General features: G+C 38.4%; 1 protein-coding gene across 1 annotated transcript; it reads right to left on the minus strand.

The window, feature by feature from the left end:
• Window positions 1-293: 293 nt before the first annotated feature.
• On the minus strand, window positions 294-7,024 carry galnt5 (polypeptide N-acetylgalactosaminyltransferase 5). Its single transcript, XM_079357449.1, has 10 exons — window positions 5,847-7,024; window positions 5,593-5,759; window positions 4,028-4,147; window positions 3,066-3,201; window positions 2,854-2,973; window positions 2,662-2,779; window positions 2,244-2,567; window positions 1,836-1,916; window positions 1,341-1,493; window positions 294-1,113 (listed from the first exon to the last, which is right to left on the minus strand). Exons 1-10 carry the CDS (start codon window positions 6,986-6,988, stop codon window positions 973-975), a joined length of 2,502 nt encoding a protein of 833 aa, XP_079213575.1. The 5' UTR covers window positions 6,989-7,024; the 3' UTR covers window positions 294-972.
• Window positions 7,025-22,753: the final 15,729 nt, after the last annotated feature.

Here is a 22,753-nt window from a genome sequence, read left to right on the forward strand (position 1 = left end):
ATTGAAAAGGCTTTTTTTTTTTGGTATTGGCCTTAATATGTAAGGCCCACTGTACACAGCGAGACCATTATGTGGAAAACACAAAATGAGGTGTCTATCACCCTCATACAGTTGCCTCCCTATCACTGAAGTAAAACAAACCCCTTATGTATGAAACTCACTGAGGACCTCACAATATCCCTAACTTATTGTGAGTAGTGTATTTTCAAGCGATTAACTTGTACTTGTTAATGGTTTCTGTATATGAATGAAGTAATAAAAAAAGATACATGCTATTAAGTCTTTGTCTTCACCGTTTTATTTGAAATTTCAATAGAAAATGAAGATTCATCAATGTGAGGTTGAAGAGTTTGATAGAAAATCATCACATCACAGGTTTATGGAGTGTTTCTGAATCAACACTTCCCTCTAGTGACAAGAAGGATTTTATACAACAGGACAGTTTTCAGAGCAAAGCCTACACCTTAATAAGACCGTTTTATAAAAGCAGAGAAGCAACTGTTCACCATCCAACAAAAACAGAAAACATAAAACAAAAACAAAAAAAAAACAAGGTGTTTATCACTTTTACAAATAAATCAGTTTTACATTACATGCACTCATTATTTAGTCCCAGCACAAAACAAAAACAACAATAACAAAGGCACTCCATCTTTGGCAGAGAAATGATTTATTGTGCCGACAGATATCCTCTTGTTGACGTTTACTTTTAGTCCTTTGGTTTGTCCCCCTTACTCTACCAGCATAGAGCATCTTCTCCAGAAAAACCAGAAATTATGTTAAATTTTTCTTGGCACAAGTGATCAAAAGTCAGTCCATGCTGATATGATAAAAGGACTTTGGAAACATTGCACAGCCCCACGCCCTCTGATTAACACTTAATGTATGTATTTTCTTGTCTCCTCCAAACAGTGGTGTGTTGTTGTAGTGTCCGAGTTTTACCACTTACACTTCTTTACACTCTCAGTCTTATTAAATAGTATTGTAGTGTGTGAACTGCCACTTTTGGAAGAGGTTGCTGGGTTCACACGTGTTGAGTTGGAAAGTGTCCCCCTTTGGACCGGCCTCCAGGCACATGTGGAGGGAAATGAACTCTGCTATGAGGTGCTCCGCCTTTACACACATGCACACAAACACAAAACAGGAAACACAATCAGAGAACAAAGCTTTGACAACACTCCCACAATCTACTCCCACCCTTTCTAAACAGGATGTACTTGCACTGGACGATCATTCTCCTGAGCAATTTGAAGGTGAAGAACACAAAAATGACAAGTGTACAAAGAAAAGAACAACCAAGAAGGCAAACAGAGAAAACAACAAACCAAAGGTCAACCTACCAGAGCTGACTTGTGGGATTTGTGGAACCAGCGGAGTTCAGGTTTGGTGTTGTCACAAGGTTGTAAAACAGAGCCGTTGTCATTGAATTGGGCAGATATGCATTGATCCTGATGGCGAACTTGCTTCATCCAGGTGTAGTTAAAGTGCTGACTCTGAAGACCAAGGAGAAAGAAGAGCGAGGAGGATGTAATCATGCACCATGAAATTTGAAAGATTTTGATTGATGGCTCAGAGAAACTGCTCTGTACCCAAAAACACCAGATTTAGAAACTTTTGGTCTTGTCTTTGACTCCACCCATGTTTATCCTGCCCTGGGTTGTGACTGCAGTTGTCCTAATCTAGATCTATTCCTGGATATTTTTGTTATGGTTACCCATAATTACAACAGTCACAAGGACAAAATCCCTCAGTATGTGCAGAGATTTTAAGAGAAATGTAAGAAATGTGCTATTTTTCTGCTGCTAAATGATCTGTTAAATTAATCCGACACCTACCTGCTTGCTTAGATCACATATGTCAAATAGCAGAGAGCCTTCCTGTAGAGAGAGGCATTTTCTTAAGCCACGATTAAAGACCTACAGAGAAAAAAAAGAGATGATCAAGATTTTACAGAGGTGAATCAACAGCTGTACAAACATGACTTCAGCTGCATTTAAAAAAAAAAAAGGCTTTTTAGCTGTTCTTATATTCCTTTAACAAATGTTTACAGATAGCTTCCAGAGGCTTCAATGAACAACTATCGTTTGTTCTTGAGGCGCACAACCGCAGCCTTTGTTTGGGGTGATTTTGTTAAGAGATTCTCAAAAGAAACAACAATAACGTCATGGAGAGAAAACAGACAAAGACCTTCATTTTGAATGGGATCTTTTAAGGAAAAGTAAACAAAAAGTGTCTCTACATACCAGGCCTTCAGCTTTCGCTAAAGGAGCGTTCATATCTGGATACACATTATCCAGGTACCACTTGAAGCTTTTACACTTGAGCCTCTTCCTCAGTTCAATCTGCTCGGTGAGATTTCCGATGCTCTTTTTATCCAGCATGTGGGAGTAACCGTGTCCGTAGAAAAGGTCCTTGTACTCATCCAGCCAGACCTCCGCCACCCTGGCCAAGTTACGCTCCACAGTCTTCTGCCTGTTTTTTGGGAATTTGTAGGGATTCTTCCCGCGGAAGATGTGTCCCACTCGAGAGCAGGGAATGATTTCAATTTCCCCTCCACACATCCAGATCTACGTATAAAGGAACACGTATGATGAAGAGTAACACGTTCCTTATCATCAATACTATATGTGGTTATTATGTATGACTATACAAGTGACATACCTTAAATGAAATCTCCATGTTCTCCCCACCCCACACATCCAGGCCAGGATCATAAGAACCAAGCTCATAGAAGTACTTTTTGTCTATGGAGAAAAGCCCTCCAGCCATAACTGGACATCTGTAAGATCACATGAAAATAAATAAATGCGGCAAAAAAAGAAGAATGGATAATAAAAACATACATTTAGGCACCTGATGGGATCTGTGATAGTCATGTTATGCTTCTTGATGTACTCCTCTGGTAATGCGCTCCAGCCAAACACCAGAGGCCATCTGAAAATTCCTCTTTGGAAGTTGTCAACCAGCATGTAACTGAGGAGGAAGAGCACGGACACAGTATGACCCATGATCACAACAACATACTGTCTTGTTTTTATCCCTAAAATACAGCCGTGGATTGTCACCTCATGTCTTTATCGCTGATGACTTCAATAACTGGACAGGGCACCTTCCTGCGATCCAGATACACTCTCTCTAGCAGCGGCTCCAGCCAGCCAACGTTACACTCGACGTGGGAGTCAAGGAAGGTTAGGACCTCACCTATGTTAGAGGAAAACAAACATCCTGCTGCAGTTAAACAAACAAGAGACATCTGCATGGCATCAATGCAAACCTAATAGGGAGTGTGATGAGTTCTAGATCAGTTGTTTGTTCATGTAAGTTACTAACGTGCATAGTAGTACATTGTTATACTCACTCTTTAGTACTGTATTAAGAGACAATGAGTCCTTGTTGTACTTGTTTGCACAATTCAACGATAAACTTGCAGTCTGGTTGCAAGAGAGAGAGTAAGTCTAAGACTTTCTGCACATTTGGCCCACACCAGATCTTATTCTTGACAAAAAATTTTTTACACACTTTCTCTATTCTGCACAGCTTTTTGTAAGGACCAAAGCTATAATAGGTTTTTAATAGGTTTTAAAAACACGTCCTGTTAGTGCTGTTTTTTTTGTATGCTCTGCCTCCATTCATGTCATAACAATAGGCATTACACAGCAGTATATCACAACAAGTGAAGCACTTATAAAACAAGACAATCCACATTTCACATTACAGGAGTGTTGGAATCTTGCACAACTCAACAACTCAAACACAATTATATACTGGCTTCACTCTGAATAGGTGTGCATGACTCATCAGGAGAGGTCACATAAACCAATAGCAGCTCTCAAAGGTATGCACACAGTTGTTTTTCCACTGCAACAATGACGATTAAAGTCTGAGCACATGATCTGACATGTTAGAGCTATTTTAATAGTATCTTTTGTGTAAGACATTCCCCATCGTCCATGTGTCCACGAGCTTTGTATGTCTGAGTACAAATCAGACATCGAAAACATTTATGGAAAAACAAAAAGTGAGTTACCTTTGGCTGCAGCCGCTCCAGCAAGCCTGGCCCTGATCAGGCCCTGCCGCTTCTCCAGACGAATGATTCGCACTTTAGGAAACTGGGACATGTACTTATCCAGCTTCTCCTTCAGATACTCTTTTAAAAACAAAGTCATTGAGATTAATAGGAATAAATAAACAGATTTAAGATAAAGTACTTAAAGTGCAATGAATGCAAGATTAAAAGAGGAGGAACCAAATAATGGGGGGGTCTCTGAATCAATAGCTGAGGACTCTCATTCAACATAACTTATATTAAAATGTCCAATTATATAATAATATGGTATGAGTTCAATAGCTGAGGACTGTTTCATTGGGTCTATGGAAATATGTTGTAAAATTGGCTGACAGTAACAATAAACTCCAGGGGAGAAATAGCAAATATTAGTTTGAGGTAAATATAGACAGTTTATGTTGAAGCTCTTTGTTTGTAGAGGAGCATTCAGGATTATAACTAACTAACATTTACTTCCGTCTTCAACCAGTATGTCATAGTGTTTTGTCACAGTCTTAAATAGGACATATTATAGCCCTTTTACATCTTTTAAAACAGTCGTCTGCCATCTAAAAACACATTTGTACTGTGCTTTGGTCCAAATATAAAATGAATCAAGCACCAGAGGAGGTTTGTGATCCTGCATAAACCAGCTCTCTCAGAACACTCTGTTTTGGTGTGTGTCTCTTTAAATGCAATGAGCCCCCCCTGAGTTTTCTCTGTACATGTCACTCCTTTGTAGCAAGAATATAAATGGTGGAACTGCACAAAGGTTTTGCTCAAGGGAGTCCAAGGGTGGAGAAAACAGGGGAGAAGAGTTTTTTTTTTTTTTTTTTTTTAAACCACAATCCAACTTGGGATGTCACAAATTGAGAAAAATTTGAAACTGAGCACTTTTCTCTGTGTTGTAAGACTAACATGTCTGCTTTAAAGAAACACATTTTAGGGGGCAAATCTCAAATATTGTCATGTCATTGTGCAGATAACAAATACAGAAAACGGAAATCAGGTTGCACAGTTCTATGTTTAAGTGTCTTGTTGGATTTGTCTTGAAGCTCACATTGGTATAAACCTCACTGCACACAAGTGTTCTCACAGAAATTAACTGAAGATGTTTAGTGTAACTTTAAAATGCAGGTTAATCAGGGTGCTGTTGTTAAATAAAGACTGGACCTGAATTAAATCCATAATAAAAATTAATACAATAAAAGTGTCAAAAACTAAACGTCTTTGTTTAAAACAGGTGAATTAAAATTATGACGTAAAAGATAACAAAACATACAGAGAAATAAAAATGACAACTACGATAAATGATCATACATAAAAGTACATTAAAAACATCAACAATGTCTACGTTGGCCTGACCATTTGACACTAATAACCAGAAGGGACTGTATGACTTTATGGGTCTCGTCACTGCAGAAGAGCCAAAAGGGAACACCTACCTCTGACAGATAGCTCTAATGCTGAGTCTGGGTTTTTTTCATGCAGTGAGAAAACATTCAAGGTAACATTCTCGACCTGTAACGTATTCAGGACATATTTACCTCTGGTGCTGAAATCATCCACTAGAATGATCTCCTCCAGGAGGTGAGGTGGGGATCTGTTTAGCACACTGTGCACAGAGCGGAGGAGTGTGGACCACACTTCATCTACAAAACAGAAAATCACACTGGTGGACGGCAAGTCGTTGTGGACAAGATTCTGTGAGCACCTGGAAAAAATAGCAAAGAGAAACAACAAATTCAGCCTCGTATTAAAAAGCAGTCTAAGGGGACAAAATGTGCAGAAGAAGACTCACATCTCAGGTCTGGTGTCTGGGATTGCTCGGTCCAGCGGGATCTTGTCACTCAGGTAAACATTAAAATGTCCTTCGTCCCATCTCTTCCTCACCTCCGTGTTCTCATAGCTGGCAACATTCGATGCCAGACCGAATTGGCCCACTGCACGAGCATCTCTGGGAACATTAGTCACATCCAGAGAGAGCACTTTGTGGACCCCAGACTTCCTGATAGCATGGACTTGCTTTTTGGAATCCTTTTCTGCTTGGGCCTTGATTGTAGGTTTCGGAGTTTCCTTCGCTGCCTTCAATTCACTTTTGGCAACCTCATGAGCCTCCTTATCCTCTGCTTTCAGTCCGACCTTTCCTTTTGAATCCTTGTTTGGAGGTTCAGATTCTGCTTTAACAGGCTGCAACTCGTCCGTCTGATGCTGACTCACATCGGTACCATTCTTAATCTTGGAATCATCTTTGACTTTTTCCTTTTTGTTTGAATCAGCTTTGTTTACATGGATTTTTACAATATCTTCATTTCTTATGGGTGCCTTCTTTGTGGCTGGTAGCAGGGCATGTTGATTATCCTGAACACCATGGGACACTTTAGGTATATCTGACTCTGCTTCTTTATTAGAAACATCAAGGACTCTACTTTTTTCTACTTTTGCCCCATTTAGATCCAGGTCTACAGCCTTTTTCTTTGCAAGATCACCCTGCATTGGTTTAATATTGTTCAACGCTTCTTTTTCTTTCTGTTCAGAAGCAATATACTTAGGGTTGTCATTCTTTAGTGGAGTATCTCCTTTGTGCTGCAAAAAGATAGGATTTTTATCCCCCAACATTTGGTCCTGTTTCTTGCCCCCTGGTCTGTACACATGGGCTAGTTTAATGCTTGAATTGAGTAGTTCTTTCCCTGCCTGTGGAGAAGCAAAGTCCACCCTCTGAATTGGGTGTTTAAAGCCTCTTTTCATCAGCTGTGTCACTCTGTACTGCTGTCTGAACAGCTGCCTTTCTTTTATCACTTGTTCCTTCAGCAGCTGACTGTTCACGTCGTTCAGTGATATGCGAAGTGCAGCCATGTCAAACAGCAGCCAGATGATAGAGGCAATGAAGACAAATGCGAGTACCCTCCCACTACCTCTCAAGTATCGCCTAATCTTCATCATTCTCACTTTAAAAAAAAAAAAAAAAAAAAAAAAAGGAAATCCTCGTGATACTACAAAACAATGTCAAAGTATCCTATCGTCACGTAGGAAAACTTTTCTTTCCTTTGCAGAAGTTAGCTGCCTGCGTGGCATGCTCGCAATGTTACACAGCGGGGTTGTCAGTCAGAAACACAGCTGACTCCTGCAGCCCACCACAAAGGTTACAATGCAAAGTTATTTTCCCCCTACCGACCGCAGATCTCCCTTCATCTCCAAATATCCGAGGACATCACGTTTCAACCGCGACACGCCTCAAATCCCTCCTCGCTCGCAGATAACTTCACCAGAATTGTTGGTTTCTTCGATGAATCTCCTCGTCACTACTTTTGACTGACACAAGGATTTGTATGAGGACGTAGCAACCAACTTCCACCTTGTCAGTAAACTCTGATTGGCAGATGAACAGGGAAGTCTCGGCCCACACTGAGAGAAACAAGCCAGCCGTAGTTAGATAGACATGTACAAGAAGTTCAGAGGGTAACCTTCAAAATAAAGTAGCCTGTATTTGGGAAGAAGTGTAGTCCTACAAGTCATTATTCATATAGCCTACCTCTCAACAGATCTATGAAATATTAAATATTAATGTGACCCCCCCCCACACACACACATATACACACACCTTTTTTCTCCACCTTTTTAATATTTTTTGTCTTGTTACAACATCATTTATTCTTAATATGTCTCTTCAATGGGAAAAGATAATAAAAGGAAATTTGGAATATGATTTCATAAGTTGCAATTGCAGAAATTGCACAAAAAACTAAGTTAAAAAACACCTCCAGGTCCAATAAATATTTCATGGCGCTTTCTGTTTTTTTCCCCTCAACTGCTTGACCTTTAATACCCAGGAAAGCTAGTATGGATAACAAAAAAAGGACATTTAGAGACCATGCATTTTATACATTTCTTTTTTTTTTTTAAACAATAAGCCTCGGTACATTATATTACATACTGGTGAACACTTTCATTTAGAAATATCGATTCCCATAACAACCGAGCAAGCTATTTAAAAAAACAAAAAAACAAAGCCTGTTTAGCGTTGCAACCTTTTTTTTTTTTTTAAACGATACATTTACTTTGTAGGTCCCAACCGGAAATTAAGTTTTAATATGGCAACTTTGCATTTTCTTGTTCACGTTAGATGATTGACATTGTGGAAAAGTTGAACGTCGAGCCATGACTTCATATATTGTTTGGTGTAAAGACGTCATAAATGACTTCGCAGGCACACTTTAGGCTACCTGTGCAACAGACACAAGACACACCTCGGTTTAAGATTTTAGAAATGTGGATTAACCTGATTCACTGCTTTTATTAAATTGTGGGTCGGCGGGTGCTTTTCAGTTTGAAACAAGTAATCCACAAAAACCTGACATGTCGTCCTTTCATGTTTTCCTATGAAAGGACCAGATAGATTTGAGTCATTGTATAATTGTTTTCTTTCTTAAGTGTATGATGTAATGAACACAAAAGATGGTGTTGTTTTATAGGAGGAGCACAGTAAAAATGCAACTAAATAGTACAATTAAATATCTCAAAAAGAGCTGAAAATAAAAGTCCATGTGTCAATAGAGAAAAGCAGCAAGTATTGAAATTGGACAAGTGCAACCAGAGACCGCTTCCCAGTTTTGATTTAAAAAGGTTTTGTAATTTATCTCATTGATTGGCGAGATACTATAAATTGCTTTAGAAGTTTTTGATTTTTGTATCTACATTATTGTCATACCAATATTTGTTCGCAAAATGTGTACATAGAATCATAAGACATTTACCAATAAATGATTAAGTGAGATCACCAAGACCCTAAAACTTCAGTATTTCCAATACAAATGCGGACGGACACACACACACACACACACTGGATCCCATTGTAAAGGCAATGTTACTGCAGCCATTAGGCAGTGATTAGTGAAGGCGACCACAGGTTTTCCTCTTCATCAGCTAGCCTCTCCTGGGACTCCCATTGGCCCCATCCAGCCTATTAACAGCCCCCTACATTAGGAGGGAGGGGAGCGGTACCCTCCCATGGCGGCTGCCCTTAGCCACACTACACACGCTTTCATTAGTGTGTTAGCTAAATGATTGGCCTCAGGATAGCCCCCAAGCCCTGTAATGCATGTATTAGCTTATATGTTGTGCACTGGGCAATTTATTCATTTATTCATCCAATTCTGTATTCACGCTCATGATGGTATCATCGGTAAATTTGGTTGTTTTTTGTAAACTGTATGAGCACCGGGTAAGAAAAAAAAAACAGGTTGGAAAAACACAGGTAAGACAGCAGGTGACTAAGCATAAAACTAAGAAAAAGGATTTAATTCTTAATAGGATTATCTGACATGAAACAATGTGCAAAAATACAGTTTCTTTTTTATCTATCTATCTATCTATCTATCTATCTATCTATCTATCTATCTATCTATCTATCTATCTATCTATCTATCTATCTATCTATCTATCTATCTATCTATCTATCTATCTATCTATCTATCTATCTATCTATCTAGCTAGCTAGCTAGCTATCTATCTATCTATCTATCTATCTATCTATCTATCTATCTATCGAACATGTCCTGAAATTGTTAGCCAAGATTCCCTTAGTAGTTAAATGTTCAAACATCTTTTAGTCTGAAATTGTCTTTATACAAATGTGATGCCTTTCTTCGATAAGCCCTTGAACACATTTTATTTGTCTTTGTGGGTCTGATGAAACTTTCACTATCATTGAACATGATATTTTGTAGTGTAACCAATTAATTGCTTATTAAGAAATATTTGTCAATTTTAGGCTCACATTGTACACTAAAATTGATGATTGGGCTTCTGGTTCAACTCAGTTGGTAGAGGGTGCACCCCATGACCAGAGGCAGTCTTCATCACACTGATCGCCGGTTTAACTCCCAATCTTGCAAGGTAATTTGGTTTGATTTGATTTCATCCTCACTCTCTCTCCAACATTCCATGTCTATCTCCAGCTATCCTCTCCAAATAAAGACAAGGACCCATAAAATAATTTGATTTTAGAAAGAACATTTTCCATAAACCTAGATTTGTTTCTTCAAGGGAAATGACTAAAAAAGCTAATGGTAAAAGCTGGATGGTATATTTAGAGCTTCAGCTTCTGAAGCTGGTGAATTTAGCCTTAGCATGAAGACTGTAAACAGAGGGAAGCAGGTGTATGTGCTGAATTCATAGAATATGCTCTGTTTCAAAAAATATAAAACAAACAGTTGGAGTTCCTACAGATTGACTATTATACAGTAGCAGGTATTATTTCATTCTAATGTAACAGCTGTAAAATTACACTTAAACAAATCAATCTCACTTCCTTGAAAAATGCCTGTTAACTGGAAGAGTTAGCAATTTCCTTCTCTACTAGCGAAACTGTTTTCATGAACATAAGTGTACTGTGAATGAGCTCAGTCATGGCTTTAGTTTTGATAGTGCTGGATAAACATAAAGTTCAACACTTAACACAAGAAGCATGACAAAATGAAGGCCTTCTTGTCATATTTGACATCTGTAACATGATCTGTTATGACGTTTCCACCAAAGAGACAGACTATATTAAAGCAAATGGAAACTGAGCATTGACACTTGCATGTGTAAAAGGAGCTAAATGTAGTTGATCTCTTCAGAACATATTAATTAAACCCTCGAATTACAATTACAACTGTTGGTGTGTGCAGAGGTCATGTTGTGCTATATGGCACTCGTTGAAATAGACAGCCGGGAACAATACGGTTAAGTCTGACCCACTGACATTTCCAGCTCCAAATTATGCACAATGTGCGAATTAAATTAATTAGAGAATTCATTAAGAAATATGGCTTGCGGAAATGAGTATAATATTTAGTTATGTGATGTAATTTCCTTCCATTGTTAAAGATAATTTGTTTCATAACATTTCCTGCGGTAGTTTCCCCCCGTACTAACTATGATGTATGTAATTTGTTAGCCATTTAATTAATTATGATTAGAATTAGTGAATGTTGGGCTTGTTTTGACAGATGGTTCCCAGCAGGGAGACCTTTGCACAATTAACTTATAATCAATTACATCCCATTTCTTCCTGTTTGTTACATCCTGAAGTTTGTGTGGAAAATATCCAGAGCATGCATCATATGAATGTTTTACTCTGAATACATCAAATGAGCAATTAACTATAATTTGGCCAATAATACAAAGCAGATAAACAACTTTGATTCAATTCACGCCTTGTGAGATACCTGGAAGCAAGTCCATCTGCTATTAATGAAGGCGTGGAGCTGCTCATGTCCTCAGTTTGATGTTTTCATGGGATCTTCGAATCAAAAATGTTTCTGCTATGAGCGATTGCTCCATTCTGGAAATTTGACTCTTTTCTCCAACACGTACTATTATGTGTTATACTTTCTTTACTGATAAGCGTCTCGCTTTTGTTTATAATCGTACAATATTTAGCATTTTAAGGATGTAATGAGAGCATATGAGCAAATGTATGAGTGACTGTACTTCTTTTAGACCACAAGATGGAGCCTTTGTTCTGTTCAGGTTAAGCGTGGCTGGTGGGTTGCTGATGATTTGGCTTGATGAAAAATCTGCAACAAGGTCTCTTGTTTCCCTCAGCAATATACGCTTACGTTAAAAATACAGATTCAGCTTATTAATTTAGTTCAAGTAACCACTGAAACTAAATGGATATTACAAGTTTCTAGAGCCATGAAAATCATCAACATGTTTGGATTATATGACACAGGTGTTTTTGGCAGTTATTCTTTAGTATTATAAACTCTTATGATCTTTCACGAATAGTCTTTGATCAAATCAAAAACTTTTGTCCTTTTTTTTTGCTTGCATTATTTCTCACAAGAAGGACATTTCAAAGACAAGAAAGAGAAACAATTTTAAATTTTGTTTCAAACAGGTAGAAAGAAACAGCAAGATAATTCAACAGGATGAGATTTTGTTCAGTAATTATACAATGATGCTTTTGTTTTAGTGTAGAATGATTATAATTCTTATTATTTAAACTCAAGCTAAGATCAAACTGAGTATATTATCTGACCTTTATATTTGTATTAATAACTTTGCACTTCAAATCAGGCTTTCAATAAATTTAACCTTGTTTTTTGAAACTGTATTTTTCACCAAATATGTGCAACAACACTCCTGTTTAAGAAGTCCAAAGCACATTTCTCCTTTTTTGTCCAGGTGACATGAAGGTGATACTGATTTGGCTCTCGCTGCACATGACTTAATGTCTGACATAAAAAATAACTACATAATTTGTCTCAATCCAGAGGGCTGACTTGGCATGGACAGCAGCAGTCCTAAATGTCACCCTATAATGAGTTCTGGCCAAAGGTACACAGTTAGGACAGTGCCCGCTGGCACCTGGGATGCCCACTGGCTAGCTTTTTAGCCCACAGCCATTTGGACAAGCCCAGTTTTCTTTGTGAACGCTGCCCCACACAATCTGCATCCAAACAAAAAGTTTTAGGATTGTAAAGTTTCGGCGGAGGACCCAGACAAAACAGATTACAACAGACTACACTGAATGTCATAGAGCTAGAACAAAGCAAGATAACAACTTTTATATTGTTAAAATATGATGAAAAGAAGTGAATAGAAATGTGCATATTACACTTAACCTCTTTAAATGACTTGTAGAAGACTGTGGATGTAAAATATGTGTGAATGATCAAATGGTTACATGTTGAAGGCCTCATCACCTCTGCAAATGGGCAAAAGAAATGTATGTCAAAGTCTGAATTATGAAAGTTATCTTGAACCTGAACCATTCACAAACGTGCCATTGACTCATACTAAATAGTAGGCAGACTTTCAGTTTTGAGGAACTTGACTTCTATTGTGTGACTGGTATGAGACCTATTGGGAACATGCTGTGTTTATTATCTTACAAAGACGCAGGAGATGAGGGAACATTCTATCTAAATTAACTTTTTCTATTTCCTGGTGAATGAAATCAATTCCAGCCTTTCATGTTACTTTTCATCTGCCTTTTGTCTTGTTGCAGAATCTTTTCTCTTTCTCCCTCATTCATCTGTTTTGCCCTTTCCTTGATCTGATAGCATTAAACATATAATTAAGTCATAAAGGAGGGGACTGATGAGTGTAGCAGATGGTAATTGCGTCCTACATTTGAATGAAATGATATGCATTGCTACAATTTACAGCCTTCGCCTCATATTTTATTCAGCAACCTTTTATCTCTTTTCCTGCAGAATTATTCTGCAATAAATTTAGACATCTTATCAATAGCTGGAGTGATAGTGGCAGAAACAGGGAAAAAATGAGCCCCAGCCGTTTTATGCTGTTTAAAATAATTTTCCATAATAAAGAGGATATCAGAGCTGCTCTATCACTGTAGAGGGGCGGATGTTCCTATTTCTAGTAAGGCTGCCTTGGGTTTGTGGACAAGCTGTCACTCGCTTTAGTCTGAAGAAATGTGAAAAGACAGCAGGAGAAGGTTTTAGAAAAGTTCAGATGAGGTTTGTTAACCTCCCACAGAGAATAAAACAAGTAACTTTGAGAGATAGCTGTAACTTGTTTTTCTTTGTGTAAAAAGAACTGTTTCATCTGACATTATCTTCCTGTTGATACTGTTCTTGATGACTCCATAGTTTGTATTGGCTGATAGGTGGATGTTCACCTAAATTAGTTAAAATAAAGTTTTAAAAAAATGTGAGGGTAAAATAGTGAACTTTCTTCGTGTCTCTCCATAAAAGAAACTCACCTTTATATCCAAAGTAAAACAACAACTTGAACATTAAAAATGCATTATTTTTAGATCAGGTGGAAATAGACTAAATATTTAAATACTATGTACGGAGGCTAAAGACCTCAGAGGTGGCGGCTTAGGATTGTTTCCGACCTGTGAAGTAGTTCATATTGATAGCTGTGCCTCATTATTTGTGTTCTTTAAAGCTCCTGTGAGGAGCGTTTTGTTGGTTTAGTAAAATATTTAAAATTAGTTCTGATGCCGTACAGTATATGAATAATAATAATAAGAAACATCTGAATGTCTTTAATCGCTGCCATTGTTTTTTTGTTTTTATATACTTTATATTCGGATTTCACACTCTGTTATTCTAGAGACGTGCTTCTCACACACAGACCTGAATTGCACACATACACAAACAGATTCTGTGGACATGCATTAAAGGGATACTTCACCCATTTGCACGAAGCTTTGTATCATTAGAAACATGGTAGTAGTGTTGAATGGTCGTGAATCCAGCCTTCATTTTGCCCTGAGACGAGAAAAATATGTTTTTCTTTGCCTGGAAGTTTTCTTCATGTGATGCAATATGACACTTTTTGCATCACATGAAGAAGAAGAAAGAAGAAAACTTTACTTTGCTCAAGCAAAGAAAAACACATTTTTCTCGTCTCAGGGCAAAATGAGGGTTGGATTCACGACCATTCAACACTACTACCATGTTTCTAATGATACACAGCCTCATGTAAATGGGTGAAGTATCCCTTTAATGGAGAGGGCTGCCCACAGGAGGCGCCACTGAGCTGGTGGGGTTTTGATACCTTGCTTATGGGCACCTTAGCAGTGCTCGAGAAGTGGTCTGGCACCTCTCCAGTCCACATCGGGGCTTGAACTGGCGAACTGCCGCCCCAGTGACTGTGGGATTTATAACTTCCTCAAAACATTTGAATGGAAAAGATTAGTTTGAGTGAAATGTTTAACAGTTAAAATACATCAAGATGAGATTTTCTGACAAAAAACACTACTTGAGCGTTTAAATCAAGAAAGAGGTCAGAGGGACCACAGGGGGCAAATCAGTGTGTGAATGGCTGTCGACAAGCTTAAGCCCATTTTCAATCTAATTGAAAGCTCCTTACCGTAGCTTTAATGTACATATGTTTACAAAAAAAACACATTTTCATGTGTTGGTGAAAGCTGAGTGAAAGGATTGATAGCACTCTTGTCTCTGTGATTTACAGCCACAGTCAGCAGTGTACAGTATTAGTTTAGACTTGCATAAAGCCTGTCAATGGTTAAACACCTAGCCTAATCCTACATGAAGTAAACAGATCCACCTATAACATCAGCCTACAACCTTCATCATGATCATTAGGTTGAATCCATACCTGCCAAACAGTATGATCAAAAATGAAACAATAACCATCACGAAAAAATGAGGAACTGCAGGACTGTAGCTGTGGACAGTACAGTTTAGTGAATGTAAAATATTTTTTTTCTTACAAGTCTTGCGCTTGTTCATGGTTAAATACTGTTCAGTCTCTCTAACTAAGACATAGAGTATGGGCTAGACCAGTGTTTCTCAACTGGTGAGTTTGGACCCAAAGGTGGGTTGCAGAGCCATGTTCAGTGGGTCACTGATGTGTGCCTGGAAAAAATAGGTAAAGAAAATATAGAAGTCTATGAAGCGCTTTTAAAAACGTTTGTTTTGTTTCTTTGTCCTGTCACGTTTTATACTGTCTGAGGTCCAAACTGCACAATTTTTCATTGAACAAATCTGATTGGTTGAAAAATATCTGCAATTCAGTTCATAGTTTTTAATGAAGGACCTGGTGGTGGGTCCTGAGGCTAGACCAATTAAGAACCACTGATCTAGACCTAGACATCATTATTTAGGTTTCTTGAGCTCACTTCTGTTGTGAGTTGCTATATCTGGTCCAAAAATGATATAATTATAATGATATTAATTAGTTACAGGGACAACTTAAAATTTAGCAGAACAATAATGATCCTGAAATATAAAACAAATCAGTTTGTTTTCTAATGATTCTGCTTCATGTATTAGCACATAAGCGGAATTATTGCCTCCTGTTCCAACTATTAGACAGATCTCTTCCTTGTTTGATCATTTATATCTCCTTCCACGTAAAAACCTTCACTCCTGTAATAGAAACGAGCAGAACAGTTGAGTGGAGTCATGCCAGAAGGAGCTTTCTGTCCCATTGACACGCTTCCTTCTCGTCAGTCCCTGGTGAAGTGCTGGACTCCGCTGATATTTGACAACTGGTAGCTGGGGCGATATAGGTTTAATTCTCCTTTCTTCCAACCTGCCAAGTGCGGGGTGCCTGGTGCCAGCTGGAAGGCTTTCATGTTGTTGTGCACGGGTGGAGGGGGTGTATTAGCAAGGGCAAGTGTACAGTACATTCACAAGTGCCTCTAGATCTTGAAGGTGCTGCAGAAGTGCTTTCCACATCCCGACACCCCGGGCACTTAGCGTTTAGTCATGATGCAGGTCCATTACCTTTAAGTACAAGTGCTTGTGTTTGGCCGCCTGTTTTTACAGCTCCTCCAGCTTGAAAGGAATCTACCTGGGGTGACCCAACTCTATTTATTGATGCCTCCTGAGTTTCCACTTGCCGGTAATAGACTGGAAAACACAGATAATGTGTTTGATCGATCAACGTGAACACATTTCATTTGTTGGGATCAATAACAGTTTACAGTTGACAGAGCCCAAAGAACTACATTTATTTGAGCTTTTTGATTGAAGCTGTCTCTACTGCTGGCAGTGTGAGGCAGTCCAGACCGGGCCTATATGTTTCAGGCATGGACTCTTCTGTTCTATTATTGCCAGCAATCTGTATTTAAAACTAATATCAGTGTGTGCTGCATGGCTCGGGGCAAAAGGCACCAAACCAATCTGATATACAGCATGTGTTTCTTTTCGGTTCCTTCTGATGTGAATTAGAATGTGAAAAATAACAATTCCCTTACATTTTTCACTGGTATCCATTTTTTCATTTGTGGGTGTAATGATTAGATTTTTTTCTTATCCAGCAGCATGATTTGTATTATGTTTTCACTGTGTTCAAAACATAATAGAAAAGTGATGTGGAACCAAAGGGAAAAAGAGGAAATTAACTGACGTGCAGAAGAAAGACGTTTCTCCATGGCTCAACCTTTTGCCGTTTTCTTCATGTTTCTGCTTTTCATGATCATGCTCTGAAGAACGCCCTGCAGACATGCGAGCCCTTGCTCTGTGTCACACAGTTCCAGGCCAGGCCGCTACCTTCTGCACACACAGACAAAACAGCATGAGATGGAAAGTCCACATGGATAAACATTTACTACACTAGGTGTTGCTGCAGGCAAATTCTATTCATGGGGAATTTACTTTGTACACACTGGTGTAACACCAATAACCTTCTTATAGAGGTATTTTTGCAAGCTTTAAACTCCTGAGCAGTAAATGGACTCATTCTGGCTTTGGCATGAAAAGTTTATCTATATTTGTCACGTTGCACAAAAATGAAAGTGATTATGTGAACTCATGTTATTTATGCTATTTTTATGTCTAACAATTTCAATGGACAAAAAAAACAACAACGTAGTTTGTAAAAGCCGAATTTAGCTTTTTTATTGTTCAAAAAATATTGAAATCACATTAGTAAGCCAGATTTTTTACCTGGACCTACCTTTATGTAGCCTACCAGACCATGGGCAATGTAGTTTATTTAAGTAAATCCAATGTAAAAACATCTGCCGCAAATTAATACTCAGCAGTGAAACATTGACAAAATTGGTGGCAGGAAGTTACAAAATAAAAAAAAGCTCTGTCTCAAGCTGTGTTTGGTCCACTCCTATCCGACTCACTGGCTGCTGTACTAGTTATTGTTTAATAGCTACCTCTCAACTTTATCTGTGTACTGCAAGCTGAATCTATTCGTTTTTTGTTGGACCAGATCTGAAAACAGTTGGAGTGCCAGATTTTTTTTTGTTGGTTCATCTAGAGTAAATCTTTCCACATGAAACAAAGCCATTTCATCCATTGATATTATATATTGGTTTTAGCCTCTTCAATGATTTTAATTTTTTTAAGGCAGTAGCATTAATCTAAAAGTGTCCACAAAGACAATATTTCCTATTACTCTGTACATACAACGAGGTAAGTTCTAACTGTCCCTTTACTGTCCATTTTGTCTCAAAAGCACCGTAGATAATGACCAGTGCTCGGGTAGATGCAAGTAGGATGGCGCCTTTTTGCAGTCCGCTCTTCCTGCAGGCTGTGTGTGATTGCTGTGTGGCTGCATTCAGAGGGAAGGGCAAGCCCTCAGATTGGAGGACAATGCAATAAGACTGCTGGTCCCTGTGCCTTAGATTTGGCACAGGTTAGGTAGAGGCATGAGATGCATATTGTTTGTGTTCATTTGAATAAGGACAAATGTCAGATTTCCATGGCTCCAGGCTGCCTGCATGTTAGATGATCAACTCTTTTGGGCCCCTGGATCTGGGGTCATCAGTAGCGCTTCCAGGTCACTGTCACTGCATGCCGGTTTGGGGCCATAATTGACCTTTTGACAGAGCGCAGGGAGACAGCCTTTCTCTGAGGGCAGGAATAATCACTTTAGATTTACTTGTGGCTGAGTACACGTAAGCTAATTACATTTTTTGTTCTATTGAAACCCCTGATTGTTTTATAGTTGCTTGTTTGATATTTTATTACCAGTGGAGATATTTCATATAAACATGTAAATTGTCTCTCATCTGTGATGATCTGATGAAAGCTTTAATCAAAGAAGCAAGTTTCTGATCTTCTTGAGTCAGGAAGTCATTTGTTCATATATATTGAGTTATAATTGTTGTTATGTGGAACAATATGAGTCAGTGCCTCTCATGGCATACTGTAAAAGCACCATCATTTGCTGTTTGTTGTGGTATGTGTGTGGCTGCAAAGAAAGGTTGAATACAGCCCGTATCCCACAAGCCCTTGAGCTCCCTCAGGCTTCTTTCCGGTTACAGGATCTCCAAAGAAGCGTGTGTTTACCCTTCACTGTGCATGTTATTCCTCACAACACATCACCCACGGCCATGTCTATGTCTTCATAGCCCTTAACATTAACTTTCATTCACACCATACAGTCTGCTTTAAAGTACATTTTCTTATCCTGAGCTCTTTCTCTTATCTAAAACGTATAAATCTGTAGTTTCTTCTCTTTCTTTATAGTCCTCCAGAACAAATGTTTTTTCTTTGGTTTCTATTTCCAATTAATGTTTAACTTAGATTTTAGATACTTGTCTTGGGTCCCGAGCGACAATGTAACCCCAAATAAATATTTCATAATAAAAGTTTCTCTTGAATCACATAATGCTTCCAAATCCTTCAGCGTAAATTTGAAGCATCATGTATCAAATTCAGCTGCATGAGTGGGATTGTGTAGAGAAAAAATGCTTCCAGCATCTTTGAAGGGATCTTGAGAGTATTTACACACACACACACACACACACACACACACACACACACACACACACACACACACACACACACACACACACACACTGCCAGGGGTCAAGGCTTTGAGACCAGGGTATTACATTATTAATTAAAATACAAGTTGCCTTGTTGCCCATGGGTATACAATGTAACACACTTGATTGAGTCAGCTGGTGGCAGCCAAGGCCTTTTATTTTTTTGCACTTGAAGGGAGGAGAGAAATTCAGCTGGAAACACATTTGGAGGAATGCTTCTGAGCGATCATTGAAAGCAATGTAAGCTTCAAAAAGCCACTAAACTCCCTGCAGAGGCTGGATGTGATCCATAAACTACCCGTTTTCTCATATGAGGAGTTTAACTAGCTTTCAAATACATTTTGATGAGTAAATCTCTTCAAGCTGTTATCATCCCTGTTCCAATGGACATTTCAACCAGTAAGTTAAATGCCATGCAAATGTATAAATATCAGACCTTTCCATTGAACTGATTGGAAATCGACATTTAAATTCAGATTCCTGACACTAATTGTCTGTCACTTTCAACATTTCTTCAGCAATATAAGAGAAAATTCATCCCACATCATTTAACTAAATTCCTTAAGGATGGTAAGATTTGAAATCACTTATACACAGTACCCTATACTAGATTTAAAATCAATCAAGGGCTGTATGATATTGGAAAGCAGTAATTATAAAACAATATCTCAAACTGTGTATTTAGGGTGCGATATCATACATAAAATAGGGTCAATTTGTTGGTTCAGCTATATGCACATTTAGTTTGTTGGTTGTATGATATACACATTACATTTGTTCAGATATGGACATTCATAAACTATTAGAAACCCAACAACTTGTTATTTAACCTGCAGGGGTATCAGCCTTCGGACACCATTGCTTACTTCTACTTTTAATTCTGTGAATTATTTCTAACAGACTTACTTTATATTCACACAAGAAAGCACTTTTTTTGCAGTTTGGAATAACAAGATTTTTAAGTCTTAAAATCTACACAATACTGTTTTCTTTGTTTTAAACAATAAATATTTTAACTGATTGTGAATACAAATCACGACCATTAAATAAAAACCACATAGAGACAGTAGTTAATAATAAATATCCTTAGGCCAACATCTAGAAGATGCTTGATTGCTCAGACTGTAGGGGAGCTTCTTTCTTATCTACCTTACCTCCTATAGTTTGTCATAAAGCGAGTACAAAGTGTAGGAGTCTTTATCCTCATTAAGGCTCTGTTCTACAGAAGTGTGAATATGTAAAGTTTTAATAAGCGCCCTGACAGAATAAAGTTGGTGTCAGTTCTTTTAGAGTTAGGATTGGAGTGGTAATGGTACCGAAAACTGAACAAGAGGTAACAATAATGAGTGTTATTCTGTTAGTTTGATAGAGACAGACAAAGAGAGAAGAAATAACATAGATGTATTTGATAAGCTATTTCAGGTGTCAACGTGTTGTGTAAAATAAGAAGTGTACATTTTTAACAGTAGCCCTTTTCTAATTTTAATTTCTCTTTCTTTTATCCTTCCCTCCCTTGATTCTTACTGACCCCCAGTCTAGGTCTGTTAGATGTAGTCCAGGTCATAGCAGACAAACGAACAACGGAAATATCAAAGCCAGCCCAAGGCCTTTACATTCGGTTTTCTGCTCCAGGTAATCACAGTGTGTAGATCAGTAGAGCCCAGCTGAGGCCTTGTCCTTTCCTTAGACTGCCTTTGAATTCTTTTATTTCTGCGTCTTCTCCATGGGGCTGACTTTGCTCCTACCCGGTAAGGTTAATTATGCATTAATACTGTCCTGCTTCTTAGATAAAAATAGCAAAATTCAATGACATTTAATGAATTTAAACCGTACCTTTTTGATGATATTATGAAAGCACACTCCACTCTATGTAAAGAATTTAGAAAATTAGCTGACAGGAAATCTCAGTGCTTAGAAATGATGATACTGTCTGACCTGGATCAACATGGAAACAAAGGGTTTGTCTATAAAGCAGCCCAATGGTGTGTGTGATCATGCTCGCCTGTTCAGCATGCAAGGTTCTGAAGAGTATCGAGAGGCGCAGCTGAGTGAGTCGAATAGTCTGCTGTCTATTGATAACTCGCGCCTGTTTTAAAATCCTGGCACAACAATGCAACCAGAGCCTTGTGTTGCTCCACTGAGCAACAATACCTGCTCTCACTGGCAGCTTCAGGGTGATGATGACAAACAACAATAAAGGAGCTCTGTTTTTGCATGGGCTCCTTCTTCCTGGCACATTTTGATAATAATACGTTTTAAGTTTATTGAGATATTCTTAATATCTGTATGGTAAAATGTTTTTAAGTTTTGGTGTATTTGGAAGGGTAGAATCATGAAAAGCAAACAGACTTCACCTTGTCTACCTTTTTATCTCATGTTTTTTGCTCACCTTTGCGCACTCACACGCACACATTCTTCGTCTTATTTTTTTCCTGTCTTGCGCCTCGTTTTTCTAAGTGTGTGTGTACAGAGCTGGTTGGCCCAGCCAGTAGCTGGGAGGTATGGTGGAGTGTAAGCAGTGTTGATGTGGATGGCCCCTGGTCAGAGGCCAGGCCCTGGCTGTTAAAACGCAGCCTCTTTTGTGCGTCAGAGCCAGCACTGCCAGTCCTGTTCCACCCCTGTCGCTAGGGGTGGGAAGGCATTTACCCACCATGTGCATTCATTCCATTGGCATTGCTTGATGCTGGGCTAAATGGCATTGTTACAACGTGCCTCTGAGAAGTGTTGACAGGTCCATATGCTAATTTTAATGAATACAAGGAAGCGGTGGTTTTATTCACCTCAACTCAGCTGCAGAATCCGATCTTGCAAAATATAATTGCAGCAAACTCAAATGAGCTCATTAGGAGATGTATTGAATTTACACATTATTTCCAGTAGTTAAGCTGAGTTATTTTCCCCAAGGACTCAATTACACACTCATTTGTGACTCAGGTAAATGGCTTTCTGTGTGTGTGACTTTTTCAACTGCAAAATTGTAGTCACTGAATAATTTGTAAGAAAGCTGTTGTACAAGCATCCATTGACATTCATTTGTGTGAGGATTTTAAAAAATACAGACAAGATAACGACTTGCTTTTGTTCCTTCATTCACTTCATTTGATTAACTCATAATGTTTCATTCACTCATGAGCTATTTAAACATGCACTCATTTGTCTTCAGTCTGATGTTTTTGTGCACAACAGCCATATTGTATATCTGACATGTGTCATCTCGTCAGCCAGAATGTACATCAGCTTTCACCAACCAAAATTGTAAGTCTTTTTTTTTTTTTTTCATTATGAAAGAGGCACACACTGCTCCATCTTAAATAAGACCTGATGAGTCAGGGTTCAGTAACAGGGATTATGCCAGCCTACTGCACCCTGAAATGAAAGTGAACATTCATTGAGTGACTCATTTCTGGAACTGTGTCCTTGCAAAGCCACAATGAGGAGATTGTTGGAGGGATGGACATGGTGTGGAAAATATGTGACAA

Source organism: Symphodus melops (assembly GCF_947650265.1).
Source record: "Symphodus melops genome assembly, chromosome: 12".
Taxonomy (NCBI): Eukaryota; Metazoa; Chordata; class Actinopteri; order Labriformes; family Labridae; genus Symphodus; species Symphodus melops.